Consider the following 17,435-nt stretch of genomic DNA (forward strand, 5'->3'; position numbering starts at 1 on the left):
AATATATTTACATATATTGTACTGCATAACCCTGGGTCTTTCTTCAAGTTGCAAATATATAATCCTGTGGCATTTTATATTTTCTGTACTCTCCCTGCAAGTACCCTATACCCAATATTTTCATCCATGAAAAGAAAGTATCAAATTCCAACCTTGCTTTCTTGATTCTAGAATTTAGTCACTAAATAAAAGATTAACTGCAACAGAAAAACCTAGAGGAAAGTCCAGTATATTATTTTCCTAGAAATGGTTTGATCTGTGAAAATAGTATATTTTTCTATGGCTTAGAACAACTAAAGGTTCTGTACCAAACACAGAGAATTATTTTTGCTATCAAGATAGCACATACTCATTATAGAAAATTTGTAAAATGCATTTAAAATGGGGAAGAAAGTGATCTATATTCCTGTTATTCAAAGATAACTTATCATGGTTAATATTTTGGTATATTTTTCTACAGTCTTTTTAATTAGCTGTTTAGCAAAGCTATAATTATACGGTATCTAAGCAATTGTACAATTTAAAGTTGTCTCTTTTAACAGATTACAAAAATAATAAATATTTATTGAAACTAACTTGAACAGAAAAGTAAAAAGAAAAAAATTAAAATTACTCTGAATTTCATCATTGTATTTTGTAGATATTTCCTTTTGACCTGTTTGTTCTGCATTTTTTCCCCTGGACTTTTTAAAACATATGCAACATAGGATAATTTGTATATAATACTTACCATTGCTTAATTGTTCAGTCTTTATCACTTTAATTGTCCCCCGACTCAGTTTTTTCAATACAGTTATTATAGATATAAAGGATGTTTACTAAAGATTCAGGAGTTATACAGTTATTATAGATATAAAGGATGTTTACTAAAGATTCAGTTTTTTCAATACAGTTAGTATTGTTTACTAAAGATTCAGGAGTAAACATTCTGCTATTCTCTGAAGCTTTGATTTTTGCGAAGGGAAAACTTTAGTAACTCTCCAGTGCAATGTTCTCATAATGGTGTTTGCTAGCAAACGCCAGAACTGAATAGCATCAGTTACTGTTTTAAATGGTCATTAGAGCTTTCACCTGAACTATGAAGGGTGGAGCCCAAGAAAATCATTTCCTGGTACTGAGAATGAAATGGGAGCCAGAGAGAAATAATTCAATGGAGCCTTCTGAGTTTGGGATCCAAATAAGTATAAAAAGATACTTAGTTTCATTTATAGTGTCTCTATTCTTGAGTTCTAAATTTTGATTCATCAGTCAGTAGGGCTTACATAATAAACCTTCAAGTAAACTTTTCAAGAAAGCAGTACTATTATAAATCTTTGCATAGATGAACATGTCTTTCTGTTATCCTAACATGAAAAAGATGATTGAAGTGTGCACACAGTTTGAAGACCACAGTTTTCCCTCTGAACAACAGATACTGCTTTTACTTCAGAATTTAGTGAGATAAGTCTCAGGAAAGCCTGCATGACTACTTACTTAGTTTTATTTTTGTTCTAATAATTGTAGGATAGTGCTTGATCTTCATCATTACAAAGTTTTGCCAGACTGTATGAAAATAATATATCTACCCAGTGATGTTTTCTTAGAACCTAGCTGTCATTTTTAAAGAGAGAGTTTTTTTCACTCACAGCCATTTTCTTTAATTTTGTCTTTGATTATTGAATATTTTTCAAATGTGCTGGTTTCTTCCTCAAGTACACTTACAAGTTGTAGACAATCTCTCAATTCTCTGACTTCCAACATGTCTTCTTCCTATCATTTTTTGTTTCCACATTCTGGGGAAGCTTCTCTAGTTTGTCATCCATATCACTGACCTAATTTTTCTACAATGACAGTTTGGCCTTTAATGTAAAATTTAATTTTGTTTTGCATTTTTAGATTTCACACTGTCTGTCCTAACCATCTATCTCCTTATCATCTCATCCTAGTATGTTTTCATCTTATCCAGTTCTCTCCCTATGGCTTGCTGACCCTTTTGATTAGATTCCTTGATATACAAAATTCTGTTGAAAATACTAAGTAGTTTCCTAATTGTCTCATGGTCATTGTGAGAGTTCTGCATTTCTGAGCATTGTTCTCTTACCTGAAATGAGTTTTTTCATAGGTCATGCGTTGTTGGAAATTTTGTTATGTTTACTCATCTCAAAAGGTGGAAATGCATGCAACATTCTGTGCACATTGCATTTTGCCTTTCACCCTCTGCTTTAGTTTTAGCCTAATCTTTGTCCTGGAGTACCATCCAGTTGACAAATTGATAATCACAGCTCTTATATTTATTCTTTTCTAACACACTTAATGACTTGTGGCCCTACTATCCTGATGATATTTCTCCCACCATGTTTCTTAACTCACTGGCATTCTGAAAGATGAAAGACATACGACATTAGAATTCCAAGAATGTGTTCCTAATAGAATTTTGCCAGTCTCCACCTCCCTCCTATGTTTTACATATGGGACTACAATTCCTATGGTGATAGGCGCCATCATCTGCCTTCCACTCTCAATTATTATTATTATTATTGTTATTATTATTATTCTGCCTTCCATTCTCAATCTCCTTGGTTATTTTGTGGAAACTTGCTATCTCTAAATTGTTGCAGGCAAAAGAGAAGTCTTCATCCATAGTTAGAAGGGCAGAGGACAGGTGAGGAAGGGAAGAAGGAAACGATACTGTTCACAGTACTCAACACTATCAGCTGAGTAGGAAAGGGAGTTTTTGGTTGGCACAGACCTTGAGTCTTTGATTCTGAAATCAGACAGTTGAAGAAAGAGAAGGATGTTTCTATCTGCTCTGAGAAAGGCAGGCTCTCTGGTTCAGTAGTTCAATAGCACAAGTGGTCCCACTTGTGCTGGCACTTTCCAGTTAAATTCCATCTGTCTTGAAGGAAATTACTCTTAACTTTTTGTCACCACGTTGCCTGTGAGTCCCTGTTTAAGAATTCTAGTCTTTTTTTCTTTGTCTTCAAGCATATTTAGCGACGAGTTACAAGAGGTGGTTAGGTGTTGCCAACCAGATGCCATTTTTAAACCAAAAGTCAAGATTTGCATCAAGGACATCACATTGAAAGTCTGCATTCAAATTCTCCCTTGGAGTATGACCTCTGTCTATGACTTCTTCTTTACATTTGCGTCTTTACCTGGAAATGGTAACAGACCTGAGAGGAGGATGTTTATTTTTAGTCTTGCCATTTGCAAGGAAGGCCCTTTGAGCTTCTAAGAAGATGCTTAGTATCACAAAATGAAAATCAATCATTTATCGTAATGATCGATTTCAAAATATTATTTTTCCATTTGGGGGATTTTTTTTCATTGTCTAAACCACACCTTGGTTCTTTTTACAAAAAGAATTTTGGACTTTACACCACAGGAAAAAAAAGTTTCTATTAGCTTGAATTGCGGGTAAGGAGGTGTGCAAATGGCCTCAAGTTATACATTTGCAGAGGAAATATCATCCAGATGCTCAAGTCAGCCTTTTCTTGCCAGACAACTAAGAACCATACCAAAACTGAGTCTAAAATCTTTAACAAAAGAATTCCACAATCACTTACCTTTGAAACGGACATTAATTAAAAGAAACATATCCCTTGTGATCAGAGTTTAACTACTATTAATCAGGGTTCACCACACAATTAACACTTTGAACTGATTAGCAGATGGAAATCATAGCAAGACATTTTGAGGTTAAAATAGTGAATGGACATATTCTCTTACCCAACTCACTGTCCCTCATCTTTTAAAAGAAAAAAAAAAAAAAATTAAGCACTCCAGTCATAACGAACTGGGCAGATTTTGTTTTCAGTGAGGTGTTTGCCATTACATATTGCACATAATGTATGGCACTGTTAGGAGGAAAAAATTGGAGTCAAAGTGGCTGGAAAGTTAGGTCTGCTCTGTAGCACTGTGAGATTGTTGACATCTGCCGAGGTTGGAGCGCTCAGTAAGCAGGAAATGGGGTGTCACTCTGAGTGGTAGTTTACCATTATCCTGGCATCCTAATGAAGTGTCTGCAGTGCACAGAGCTTCTGGATGGCATCTTAACGCACGGCTAAGCAAAAGCACTTCTCTCCCTGTCACTGTCATCCATCTGCCTGCACCCTACTGTAGCCAATGGGATGGAACCATGCTACAATGTGCTATAAGCCATTTAGAGTTGCACATTGCATAATCAGTCCCATCAAATATGTTAAAAATGGCTATTATTGGTTATTTTCTTCAAACTCTGGCACCTGGAGTTTGATACATTAAAGTTAAACTTTTCCAAGTGCTGTTTATGCTATTAATTCCGCATTCCCCTTCCCCCCACTATCTAAATGGGAATGAGTTGCATCCTCATTGTCTTAAGTCCTGTTAATGGACTGAAAGAGTTGTATGAATATTCATTAAAAACTTCACTGTACATCACACTTGGTGAATTTGTCAATTTACAGTGTAATGGAATGGTCATTTTCTTCAAGATAACCGTTTTTAAGAAAAGGACAAGGAATAAATCAACTCAGATCACAGATTGGTTGTTTTCATCTTTGAGCACATTATTTAGTTTGCAGTGATAGTTTGAGGTCTCTTGATAGATTTCTTTAAAGACACAGTGCATTTCACCAAGTACATTTGCAGTTTAAGCTAGTATTGTCAATGTCGGATGATTACATTTGGTGCTTTAACATTACCTCCGATGAAATTCTCATGCAGTAAAGAAGACGATATCTGTTATGAGGTGGCGTAAGTAGAGCAAGGCGTGTGTGTTATCCTCCCGGAACGTCTAAATAGATCATGTGTGATCCTCCGGCCGTAGCTGCAAAGCAGCTGGATTGTGGTGGCGAGAATTGACGTGGTAAGATGGCCACCAAGTTGAGAAGGCGCTTTCTGTCACAGGCAGGGGCAACAGGAATCTGCTAAATTCGGGGGGTAGGGTGGGGTTAGATAAACAAGAGGGCATAACATAATTCGGTTGCATCAGGAATTTTTTTCACAGACATTAAAACTATGGTAAACATAACAGCGGGGAGGCTTGTACTGCAGCACAGTGGGAAGCTCAACGCGTCTGCCCGCACCGTGCCTGGTTCAACCACTGCTAGAAGTCTCCGAATTTCATTAGCACTCAACAATTCACCCAGTTCCCCAGAAAAGGAGAAAAAACCCAGGCACCAAAGCCCCTCACTAATTATTGTAAATGCTCCCAGGTTACAGTTTTCAGGGGACAATAATGGCAGAATGATGTTAAACTAGAACGAAAGAGTCATTCTGAAATAAAAAAGAATAAAAGGGCTCGCTTGTTTCTTTATTTGTGTTTGTTTGAAATCAGTGCAGTCTTTCATTCGATGGGTAAGACAGTGTGTTAGAATATTAGACCACCTCTTTACAATGAAATTTTAGATGACCTAACCAAAGTGTGTACAGCTCTTTCTGAGCAGTGAAAGTACAGGTTGGTTTCACAAATGACATCTTCCACTCCACCCCCTGCCCCCAAATTTATGCAAGTTCGTCTCACAAATCTCTGAAGCAGAAATTGTATCCTTTGGAGGAAATTTGTAATAATACAAAAATTAACGTGGAATCAAACGTAGGAAGACTGGCAAACTACTGTAGATTATTGCAAAATACTGCATGTCAAGTTCAAGTTTTTACCTCCCCCTTAAAGAATGGAATTATTTGAGAAAAATATTGGCTTTTTCACAGGGAGAGGGGTCTGCTATTAATGCCCGTAAACATTTTAAATGGCACAATTTTTTAATGGAATGATAGGTGTTTATTTTTGCTAAATCCAGGCTTGGGAATCTGGTTTCTTCATTCATATCCCCCCAGCTGCTGTCAGCATTACAGCACATCAGCTTTCCTTCATGTGCGGATATTTCTCCCGAACTCATTTGCAAAAAAGTCGAAGCAATATTCAACACCACATCCAAACCTCTTTTAAACACACAAAGAGATAGGAAAACACATCAGAACTAGACCATTGAGAAAATCCTCCTTTCAAATTTACTGTCTGCTTCACATGCTAGTATAAAATATCCCACAAAGTCCTGTTTGTGATCCATTTGAAACAATCTTGATTTGCTTAAATTGTCACATTCTTCTTGCACATTTCTTCCTAAATGCAAAGATGGTAAAGAATTCTCCTCCCTCTTCATTATAAAAGTGCAGAATTTCTGGTTTGTTTATTCCTAATGGAACACTTGAGAAAGAAGAAAATATATAAATATCTCCTTCGGAAGATTAGTTGTCTCAATCTTTTTAAAAGAGAGTATTTGTTCATTTCTTCCCCATGGTAAACAATTTGGGCTTTTCATTGTAATTTTCCATGGTCAAATTAATGCATTTCACTTTACTGTCTTGGTCCCATGGTTCCAAAACATCGTACTTTTTAATATCCTTATTTCTTCTATATATATTAATGTATGTCATTTAGGACATAGATAGGGATAGAACCTAAGCTCCTTTTTAAACAAATTTGTTGGCAGAACCTTCTACTTCATTGTAACTTACTGAACAGAATCTGGAAAAACTCACAATCGAACAAAGTAAACTACATCGTACTCCTTATGAGAACACATTTCCAAGCAAAGGATTTCAGGCAACAAATGGCATACCTGTTTTGAGTATTTCAAATCAAGCATCAGAAATTTCATCTAATCTACTGGTAAATATTCTATTGACAAGGTCAAGAACAGAGAAAACTCCGGCCCCCAAGACAGAAGAGAGAATAAGCATTAAAAAAAGTGGACAGTTTATCAACTTCAATTTCTAAAGGACTGTGCAGTCCCTTTATAGGATGTAGAGGAAAGTCCCCGAACTCTACTGAAAGTATGTCCATATGTATGTGATTCTTCAAAGATTATGTTAAGGATGTTAATGAAAAAAATGGCTAATAATTTCAAGAAACCATAAAGAAAGAGAGAGAGAGGGAGAGGAAAGCAAGCTGTGGCAAAAAAACCTGGGCTCAGCAGCTTTCTGGGGGCAATGGTGAAATGTGACTATGTGATTTATAATGAGAAAAGGTATCTACAACATACAATTTTCTACCTAGCTGCAAATAATAATTCATAGTGATGTCCCTTCCAGATAAAAGACCTCTGCTATGTAGGACCCATGTGGTAAAATGATCATGATAAATGTCAGACCAGTGCAGGTAACGGCTTTACAAACCATTAAGATTAGCTGGCTCTTTTTTTCGATGATAACGGTAAGCATGCTGTGACTCTATGTGGTAATAATATCTCAGTCCTGATAAATGCCAGAGCCAGGCAGAGGTGTTTATCATTCCCAGTTCAGAAATGCTGACTAAAGTTACCACATGTTGCCTGTTTTTCTTCTTTTACAATACTCTCACAATTAAAAAAAAAAAAAAAAGCTGAATCATACAATTATTTTATTCCCCATTTCTTAAAGGAGTTTGATGCTTGTGCTATTAACTCTCCCCTGCTCTTAATGCCACTGTGCAGCCATGTCGAATGAACTGGCTGGAGAAAGAGTTCACCTCATACTAACCACCATCTCCTCTTGAGAGGTGTTTTGTTCCAAATGAATAGTTATGGATAAAGTTGAATATGCTTCTTCAAAAAATATTTTTAACCCGAAAGACAGGGGAAAATATTTCTTCGTTCACCTTTTTCTTAATTGTGTGACAGATCCTAGTTGTTTTCAAGTGCGATTTTTTTAATCCCCTATAAATTTAATTTGTCTACCAGTGGAAAGAGGTAGACACATTAAAACTTTAAATCTAGAAGAGTATTTGTAGGATTGCCACCCTCATGAAAATGTACAAAGATAATGCTTAATGTAAATAGCTACTTGAGTATTTGAAAAGAATTACTCGTTTATGGTTAGAAAGATGTCAAATGTCTCAAAACGATAAGCCTGTTTTTTCTTTTTAAGGCTTGTAAAACCAGATATGCACGGATAAATATAGTTTAAAGAAAATTCTCAAAGGAGAACTAAATAAACTAGTGAGCTTTATTTTCTGAGCACACACTCTCACCTGAGGATGAATTAGTATCATTTGTAAGTTACAGAAATGTACTTGGCCACCATGACACTTCCAAAATTACTTTGAAAACAAGAAATTTTAGGGAGGATACTACGATCATGCTTTTCCTGTGAAGATTGCTGCCATTACCTTACTCTTTGATTCAGACAAAGAGCGGCATTGCTGCAAAACTGAGGAAATTTGTTTTAAGAGACAGTTCCAGGTTGGTGAATTTTAGAAAATGTTATCATCCCCAAATTGATTGCACCAAAGCAATAATCCAAGTTATTAAAAGTTACTTAGAGCCTAAAACTTGAATACGTTTTCCAAACTTGCCCCCAGTGTGAGGTCAATACACCAGAAGTCCCTAGGATAACATAGATACAGTTACATGAGAAAGAAAAGGTGATTAAATTACTTTCTTGAATGTATTTGGGGACGTACAAAGAAGTTAAGAATAATGATTCGAAGACCTTCAGAAATCGATTAGAAAAAATTTTACATTTGTGACTTGGTATTAATTGCATTTCTCAATTATTTTGAATTTTTTGGTATAATGAACTAACATCCAAGAAGCATTTTGAGTTTAACAATCATCTTAGAGGATTCCTTCAGTCAAAAGAAAGATACAAACTCCACTGATAACTATATAATGATATGTCTTAAGTTTAAACATCTCTGGGACATAATTTGTATCTTATCCGCCCCTCTAGGCTGTAAAATGACAGTAGATAGGGATCAACTTTGTGTTTGCCACATGCTGCACGTTGGTCTTAATAAACACTTTTTTCTTCAACCGTGTGTACATATATATGTTTAATACTCTAAAAATTATTTAACAAAAAGGTATTTTTTTCTTTTCAATAATTTTCTAGTTGGTATTGCCAGAGACTAGGAGTAGAGGTGAAAAGAAACAGAAGTTGGCCTTAACAAAACTAAGTGTGCCCCTAACAGCATGCTGTAGATGGCCTAGCTCCTCCTGCACAAGGACCAGAAATGGCCTCTGGAAATGATGCTAAACTGGCCAGGATGCTGAAACTTTCCTGACAGGTTGAGGAATCCATGGACTGATGTCAATCAGTTGGCCAGAGAATTTTTGTTACTGACATTCATTAGCTATGGAGAGTTATTTTTAAAATTCTTCCTAAAAGGGAAAAATTGTTCAAAAATCAGACAGCACATTAATATCTCCTGGAAGCAGAAACAAAGAATACAACAGAAATCTGGGGTACCAGTGAAGGGATTAGATCTAATATGCAGGTGATCCCTACTAGAGAAAGTAGATTCAGTTCCTGCTGCATCGTTCCTGCCCTGTGTTCTCAAGTTGAACTGTCTTGACATAGATTATCAGCACCTAAAATCAAACTTACCAGGTAACTGCAGACATTAAGAATGTGTCTTCCTTTTAAGTAAATATAAAAAATGGCTCTTGAGATTGGAGGGGGCGAGGGGAGCAGAATCTTGAAAAATTGCAAATTGCCAGCTCCAGGTTAGCCTGAAGTCCATTGTTCTTCCTTTTTATGATGCAGTGGCATGTCTATTTATAATACGCTATGTCTACTTATGAATTAGAACCAAACACTCTTTCATAATGGATAGCATTCTAAGTATTTGTGGCTTCATACGATTTGGGAAATGGCCTTGAACTATGAACAATCATGTGTCAGGGCAGATAGGATGATTCAAAAGAAAGATTTTAATGGGAAGGGTACTTACATTCAATAAGCACTTATAATATGTGCATTTATGTACATTGAAACATTTAATTCTACAAATGGGTTGTGTGTGTGTGTGTTTAAATGAGGAACTGGAAGCATCAAAAGTTCCAGCAACTTGTCCCAAATCATAACTGCAGAGCAAGAATTCTAACCTAGTTCTTTCAGACTCCTTCATGATATACCACTTCTCTTAATTCATAACAGGGATTTAAAGCCTCTACTTGCATCCATTTGTAAGTCTTGAATTTGCTCCCCTCCCCGCAGTGTTCCTCCCTGAAGTCAATGTAAATTATTTAAAGAAAGTTATCAAGCGATTGTTGTCATGCCTTGGATGATTCCTCAACACCCAATTCAAATTTTATAATTAAAAATCATGTCCTCAAAGATTTGCATCCAGTTGTATGGTACACTAAAAAAATAAAATGTTCTCTGAAGATAATCATTCCTCCTATAAGCCGGGACAGTCTCTGAATTCTGAAATGGTGATGATACAAAGAATAGAAAGTGAATAGAAACTAAACTGCTTTCTTCCAAATATAGCCCTGACGTATAAGTGACTACCATTTTTTTCATACAGGATGCACTATACATTCCAGAGTAACTTTCAGAAGCAGAACAGCTGTGATATTGCTGACCTCCTCAAAACAAAGGGGTACAGTTGTCCTTTAAGAATTACAGACAAATAGAAAGAATAGTACTACTGATACATTGGTTACTGGGAGAATCTGGTCTTTTCTTCCCCTGGGTGAACCTACATAACAAAGCAGAATTAATTTTGAAATATGATTTAACATGTGACTATAAATAAGTTAAGAATAATAAATGCATAGATGATAAGGCCGGAAAAGTGTCCAGGGGTCGTGAGGTCCAGGGTTTTGCACTGCACAGAACTCTTTCCATCGTTGTATAACTTTCTCTTATCTCTGCAAAAAAAGGCATTCGGTTGTAAATGTCCTTGTTTTAGTAGCAACATTTCATGCAGATAAATGCAAATGCATCATAAACCATATTTTTAAAAATGTGTCCTCAAAACCATGAATCAGGGGAAAACTATAAAGCCACATCCTTACCATAACATTAAAGGCTATTTCACATCGTGTAGGAGCTGTTACTTCTCTAACTAGCCTGGAGTTGTTTTTGAAGAAGTTCATTTACAAAAGAGTTTGATGTAGTTTGAGAATATGGGGCCAGGTGAGTGAGGAATAGGCATTAGTAAAAAACAGTTTACTATTTCAATATGTACATGTACACTATGCATATTTTTACATAGACATCTTTGCTACTATTGTGTAGCAAGAATGAAGCACTACAGAAAGATTTTGTATGCAATGTGGGTTCACAGCTCAGAGATTGGAGAGGCTATTGGGATCTGGGTGGGAACTAAAATGGACGTATTAGAGAACATAGAGTAGATACAAACATAAATCATAAGGGAATGAAGGTAGGAGCAAATGTGAGTGAAAAAGGAAAGAATCATGGAGTTTTTCTTTAATTACTGGCAAGATTTTGTATAAGTCTCTTAGTACACAGTTTACCTAAGAGGTTCTCTAATTCTCCATATAGAAAAGGTTCATTTCCCCCCTTTTAGACATAATGTAAAAGAGTCAGAGATATCTCAAAGTCTTCTCAAAACTCTCAATACTTCACGATAATGAGAAACCATATGCTGAAGGAGAAATATTAATAGAAAATGCTGTCTTTCAGATGCTCACTGAATCAGTTGAAGACAGTTGACGCATCTTCAGTAAACTGTGTCTGAATCTTAGCTCATTAACCACTCCTGTATTATGTATGCTGATTCCAGCTCCTAATATGACACATCAATAAACCAGATCAGAAAAGGTGTCATTTTGATTCTAATGTATCCAATTGTATTTTTAGATGTTCCTCTACTTAGAAGTGTTTGTGTTATTTCCTGATTTTACAAGCTATGGAAGAGTGGGTATGGTATTGATTTGAAGGGGGAACCACTGCTTTCCTATAACCTTTTCAAAGATTTTGTTCTGATTATGTTGTAAGAGCAATAAATTGCTCCTCCTTGATAATATTTCAGCCCTCTCCAAGCCATTGTCCAGTACCCCCTCCACTACTTAAGTGTAACTCAGCCGCAAATATGTATATACCACCATTCATTCCAGTTCCTCAATTATGTGTGAAAGCAGAGGAAGAGGGGAAAATGTTTCTATAAAGTATTCTTCGTGTAGGATGTTTCTTACAAGCAGATATGGGAACCACCATGTACTTTTATAAGAATTCTTGCATGGAACTGAGCTGCTAATCAAGCAGATCATCAGTCTCTCTGCCCACCACAAGTTATTTAGTGTGTTATACAATGTCAGGCTACCATAGCAAGTGTATCGTCACCAACTGGCACCAACTCAGTTCAAGTATTAGGAACTACATTTTGAACGCTCACTGCAACCGGGTAGTATGCTCATTGCTGATGATAAAAGGTGAACCAGGGCTTCCCTGGTGGCGCAGTGGTTAAGAATCTGCCTGCCAATGCAGGGGACACGGGTTCAAGCCCTGGTCCGGGAAGATCCCACATGCCGCAGAGCAACTAAGCCTGTGTGCCAGAACTACTGAGCCTGCACTCTAGGGCCTGTGAGCCACAACTACTGAGCCCATGTGCCACAACTACTGAAGCCCTCGCGCCTAGAGCCTGTGCTCCACAACAAGAGAAGCCACCACAATGAGAAGCCTGTGCACCACAATGAAGAGTAGCCCCCGCTTGCCACAACTAGAGAAAAGCCCGCACACAGCAACGAAGACCCAACACAGCCAAAAATAAAATAAATTAAAAAAAAAAAAAAAAAAAAAAAGTGAACCATACCCAGCATGGGCCTCAAAAAAGGTGGGGGTGGTGAACATTTATGGAGTACCTACTTTTTACTAGTCATTGTTAGGTTCATTACATACTATCTTGTTCAATCCATAAAATTGGCCTCAGACATTTTTCAAAGAAAATAAGAAACTTGTCCAAGACCACACAGCTCATAAAAAGCTGTTACAGAATTCAAACCAAGGTCTGTCTGTTCCAATCTGTGTTCATGTCTTTCCTTTGTTCACTAATTCTTTCTTTATTCATTTAACCCACTGTATACCAGTATAAGAGCTGCCTCAGTTTATGGGAAAATTCTCAGTTTAATGGGAAAAATTGAAAGGCATTCAAGCCATGAAAGTATCATGCAGAATGTTATCTACATAGAATGTCCTAAGTGCAATGGAACATAGAAGAGGGACTTTGTCTAGGGAAGGTCATAATTCTTTTACCTAATGGTTAAACAGACAAAGTAAAGTTTTAATTCCTGCCCAGGCACCATAGCAGTGACCTTGCACATTCAAGTATTTCCAATTAAGCAACGCCAGCCTTTCTTAAACCTACCCTGACTGGGGAATATTTCCCTAAAACTGAGGTTTGCTGGATATAGCCATTTAGACCACTCTCCATTTATTGTCTGTCAGGCTTAGATTATGGCCGCTACTCCTATAGTCCTCAATGTCAACAGATTCCTTTTTTGGAGACTCTGACATTGACCTAATCATAACCACGGCCAGAGACTTCAGTGAACTTAGAAAGGTGTCCTCTCCTTCCTTTCCCTCCTCTCCCTTCCTCACCTCTCCTAATTTCATCTTAATTGCTTGAATCAAGTAGTTCAGCAGATCCTTAGGTAAATTAAACTACTAGCATCCTGCCAAACTATGCAGAATGTACCCATCTCATAAATATATAAATGTATGTATATGTACATGTTTATGTATATGATTATTGGTGTGTTGCATTAGCTTCAGATGGCTAGATACAGGGTATCCAAGTATCCCTAAGTGCTCTGTCCTGAACATACTGTACCAATTTTACTCTCATCTTCATTGACTTGTTTTCCTTCTTTTTCTGAGTTTCTCATATCCTATAGGCTCCAGCTGGTCCTGTGAAGCATCACATTGTCTTACCATCATTAAGCTACAAGGTGGCTTTCTACCCTTTGGCAGAAAGATTAGATCTGCTGTCTGCTGTGATGTTGCAACTGGCTTTTCTGTTTTTCTCTCTCTTTTTCTCTCCCCTTTGTCTCTTTCATTTGCAGTTGTCCAATCCATATTATGCTGGAACTCTTCTAAGAGTAAGTGCAGTTTTGAAAGCTCAGACTGTGGGAGGCATTATTTATAGGCCTCTGTGGTTTCAGGAAGAAGAAGAAACGCTTCCAAGCAGAGTTCTACTAGGAAGACTGCCCCCACCCTACTTTAGCCAAATACTATCTTCTGCAGGATATTTTCCTGTAATTCCTTATAAAAAGTTTCTTTTGCAAGAGTGTATTTTAAAAAAAGGAAAACAAAACACGCTGCCAGTTTCTACACTAACTCTTTCTTGCCCCACTCTATAAAGTTTATATACCTAATAACAGGTGATTATGAACTGGGCTTTTGGAAGCACATTGTATTAGGAAGTACGTTTGGTTTAGTATCAGAGACCCACCTTCAAAGGCTTCAGTACACAAGGACTTATTATGTTAAAGAAACTCAGAGACCAACAGTGCAGGACTGGTCTGACCGCTCCACAGATTCAGGGAGGCTGTTTATACTGTGTGTCCCACTCTGCATAGCCTCAGTTCTCAAGGCCATCTCTTGGCACAGCCATGCCGTCTACATTCTGAGGAGCAGAAAGTCCAAAGGACCACAAAGATAAATTAGCCCCCTGCACACAGCCTCCCCGGAAGTCCTGCATAATACTTTGCCGTCTCATTGGCTGGACTCTGTCATACGGTCATTCCAGCTGCCAAGCAAGGAAGCTAGGATAAAGGATGTGGCCATCCCTTCAACAGCGGGATTGTCTAGCTAAAGAAGAAGAGAATGGATATTGGGTGGGTGCGTGCCTTACATATTTTTCTCTTATCTATCATCTTTTCCAGCAGTGGCCTCTTTAGAATCATCAGGAGCTCTGTGCTAGAAGTTAAAGTATAGAAAGGAAAGGCACCTGAGTCAGCGTATCTAAAGAGTTTAAGTTTGAGAAGTAATTATAATTCTGGGCCCTGGTTAAAACTATGGTAAGATAAATTCTCTAGTATAGTAAGTAACTCAGTTCTTCTTATGCCACCCGTGCCCAGAAAGGCAAAAAGAAACAAAATGAAGGAAAACAACCAATGTGGTATGTAGTTTTGAACAACTTCCTATTTTTTTAAATATATATGACCAAAAAATTAAAAATCAATAAAAAATACAAATTAAAAAATAAAACAAAATGTATATGAATAAGTATTATGCTTTCAAATTTATTTGCACTTTTTTGTTGTACAGCAAAAGCAAAATGTATTAGGGAGAAAAGATAACATAGAACTAATTTTAAAAATTCTTTACTTCTCCACAAAGTCAAGCAAAATAATAGAATATTGGTAATTGAATCAGAATGTATGTCCTTGTGTTTGTTTTACATTGTTGCTGTAACAAATTATCACAAACTCAGTGGCTTCAAACCATAAGAATTTATTATCTTACGTTCCTGAAGGCCAGAACTGTGAAGTCAGTTTCACTGGGCAAAAATCAAGGTGCTGGCAGGCCTGTGTCCCTTCTGGAGGCTCTCTTTCCTCAGCTTTTCTGGTTTTTAGAGGCTGTCTTTACTCCTTGGCCCATGGTCCTTTATCACATAGCCAAATCTCCTTTCGTTTTCATTGTCATATCCCCTCTCTCTCCGACTCTGACCCTCCTGCTTCCCTCTTAGCCACCTTTGTGATTACATTGGGCCTCCCAGATAATCCAGAATAATCTCCCCATCTCAGAATCCCTAATTTAATCCCATTTGCAAAGTCTCTTTTTCCATGGAAGGTAACATTCACAGGTTCCAGAGATTAGGACATGGACATCTTTGGAAGGCCATTATTTACCCTGCCACAACTTGTAAAATAGTAAAGCATTTATGAAAACTGATGTAATACCTGATCTTAATAAGAAGATCGTGTCAGAGCCACACTGTTGCTGCTTTCATTTTCCCATGATCTAATTCAGAGTCAAAATAAAGAAATTTCATGATACTGATTTCAAGTATACCTATTCCCTTTGGCTGCTAATTAGAACTTTAAGTTGCTCAGACTTAGTCCAGAATTCTCCTAAGAAAATTCCCTCATGCACCTAAGAAATCACATTCTTTTCTAACCTTCCTTTTTAATTTCTTTTTTTTTTTTTCAGAAAAGCAAGACAATAACACAAGAATTGAAACTATAAAGTCTCTTGTACAAAAACTCCCTCCACCAAATCGTGACACCATGAAAGTCCTTTTTGGACACCTAACTAAGTAAGTTGCAAAGTTTCTGGTTGTTCTGTCATAGTCTCATTTCCTAAATGAGCAATATTTAATTTCAAATCTCTAATACAAGAGTTTCCGAATGCATCGGTCTCAGATTTCCCTCTCTAGCTGATCTACATCTTCCTGCAGAAGCTGGGGAATGTGCTAGAGGTAGGAAGGGGAACCTACGAAAGGAACTTTTAAAATAATTTCTTTTTTCTGGCTTTTCAACAAGTAGATGGTTGCTGATTGATTGTCAGAACTGTAGCCAGAGCCCTGGGATGGGCTGGGTTTACTTTGTTATTTAGTATAATGGCAAGAGCTTGAAATGATTCAGACATGAGTTCAAAACCTAGCCTCACCACGTACCAAGAGTGATGACCACAAATAAGTTACTTAAACTCTCTGATATCCAGTTCCTTCGTCTATAAGACGTTGATTCAGATTGATAAGGTGCCATCCATGTAAACAGCTAAAAGAAGAGTATTTCTGGCAGAAAAAAAAGACAGTGTAAAGACCCAGAGGGCACACAGAGCTTGATGTATTTGCAAAGCAGAAAGCAGGCCAGGCGGGCTAGAGCCTAATGGACAAGGGGCTTGGTGGTGGAGCTGAGGTCATAGATGTTGGACCAGTGTAAGATCACATAGGTTCTTGTGGGCCACAGTGAGAGAGTGGAATTCCATTCCAAATACAATGAAGAGCCATAAAGAGTGCTAAATTGAGGGATATACAAGATCACCCTGGCTGACAGGTGGAGAATGATTTGCAAAAGTGAAAGCAGGGAAACCTATACGGAGGAGACCATAGTAGTCCAGGCAAGAAGTAATGATGACTTCAGTGGAGGCCTTAAAGAGGTATTTTGATGATAGGTCAGATTGGATTTGCTGATGGTTGGGGTGCAGTGGGGAAGGGAAAGGAGAAATTAAGTGTGCCTGTTAGGGTTTGGGTTTGGGCAAGTGGAGAAATGGTAGTGCGGCACGGATGGGTAAAACTGGAGGAGGAACGGGTTGAATAGGAAGAGCCGACTGGAGAACTTCATTCTGGACACGTTAAGTTTGAAATGACTGTTCCTCATTTGCCTTCTGTTAACACCTTCTTCAGATAATGCAGAGTGCAATACAAGTGATGAGGCTGTAGCTTTCACCATATGCATATAGTAATGTTGAAGCCTGACAGAGTTTCAAATAGATTGGGCAGTTTTGCTTTTGTGAGATTAAATCTCTTTAATCATCCATGCCTTAGGTTGAGTCATTCCTACAGATTATTCAACTAATCCACTACATGATTTTTAATTGTAAATGTAATGTGTGGAATTGCACACACAAAAAATTTAAGCAACTGTCTTACATGTAAGTCAAATTTGTCTACTAGTCACTCTCAGCCTGCTGAGCAACTAACATTTTTGTATCTACCCTTCCAGACCTGTTCCTAAGGACATGCAAACATACCTCTGTGTGGTTGTTTATTGCACTAGAGTATATCATTCTGC

The 17,435-nt window shown here is 37.4% G+C and overlaps 1 protein-coding gene across 2 annotated transcripts in view; it reads left to right on the forward strand.

The window, feature by feature from the left end:
* The window catches only part of ARHGAP15 (Rho GTPase activating protein 15), a 610,484-nt gene that overhangs the window by 536,216 nt on the left and 56,833 nt on the right, over window positions 1-17,435 (forward strand). For both annotated transcript variants that reach the window (XM_057551505.1, XM_007183022.2), the window contains one exon: window positions 15,850-15,955. In XM_057551505.1, the coding sequence (XP_057407488.1) occupies window positions 15,850-15,955 (106 nt within the window). The remainder of the gene's footprint in view (window positions 1-15,849; window positions 15,956-17,435) is intronic.

Source organism: Balaenoptera acutorostrata, chromosome 8 (assembly GCF_949987535.1).
Source record: "Balaenoptera acutorostrata chromosome 8, mBalAcu1.1, whole genome shotgun sequence".
Lineage (NCBI taxonomy): Eukaryota > Metazoa > Chordata > Mammalia > Artiodactyla > Balaenopteridae > Balaenoptera > Balaenoptera acutorostrata.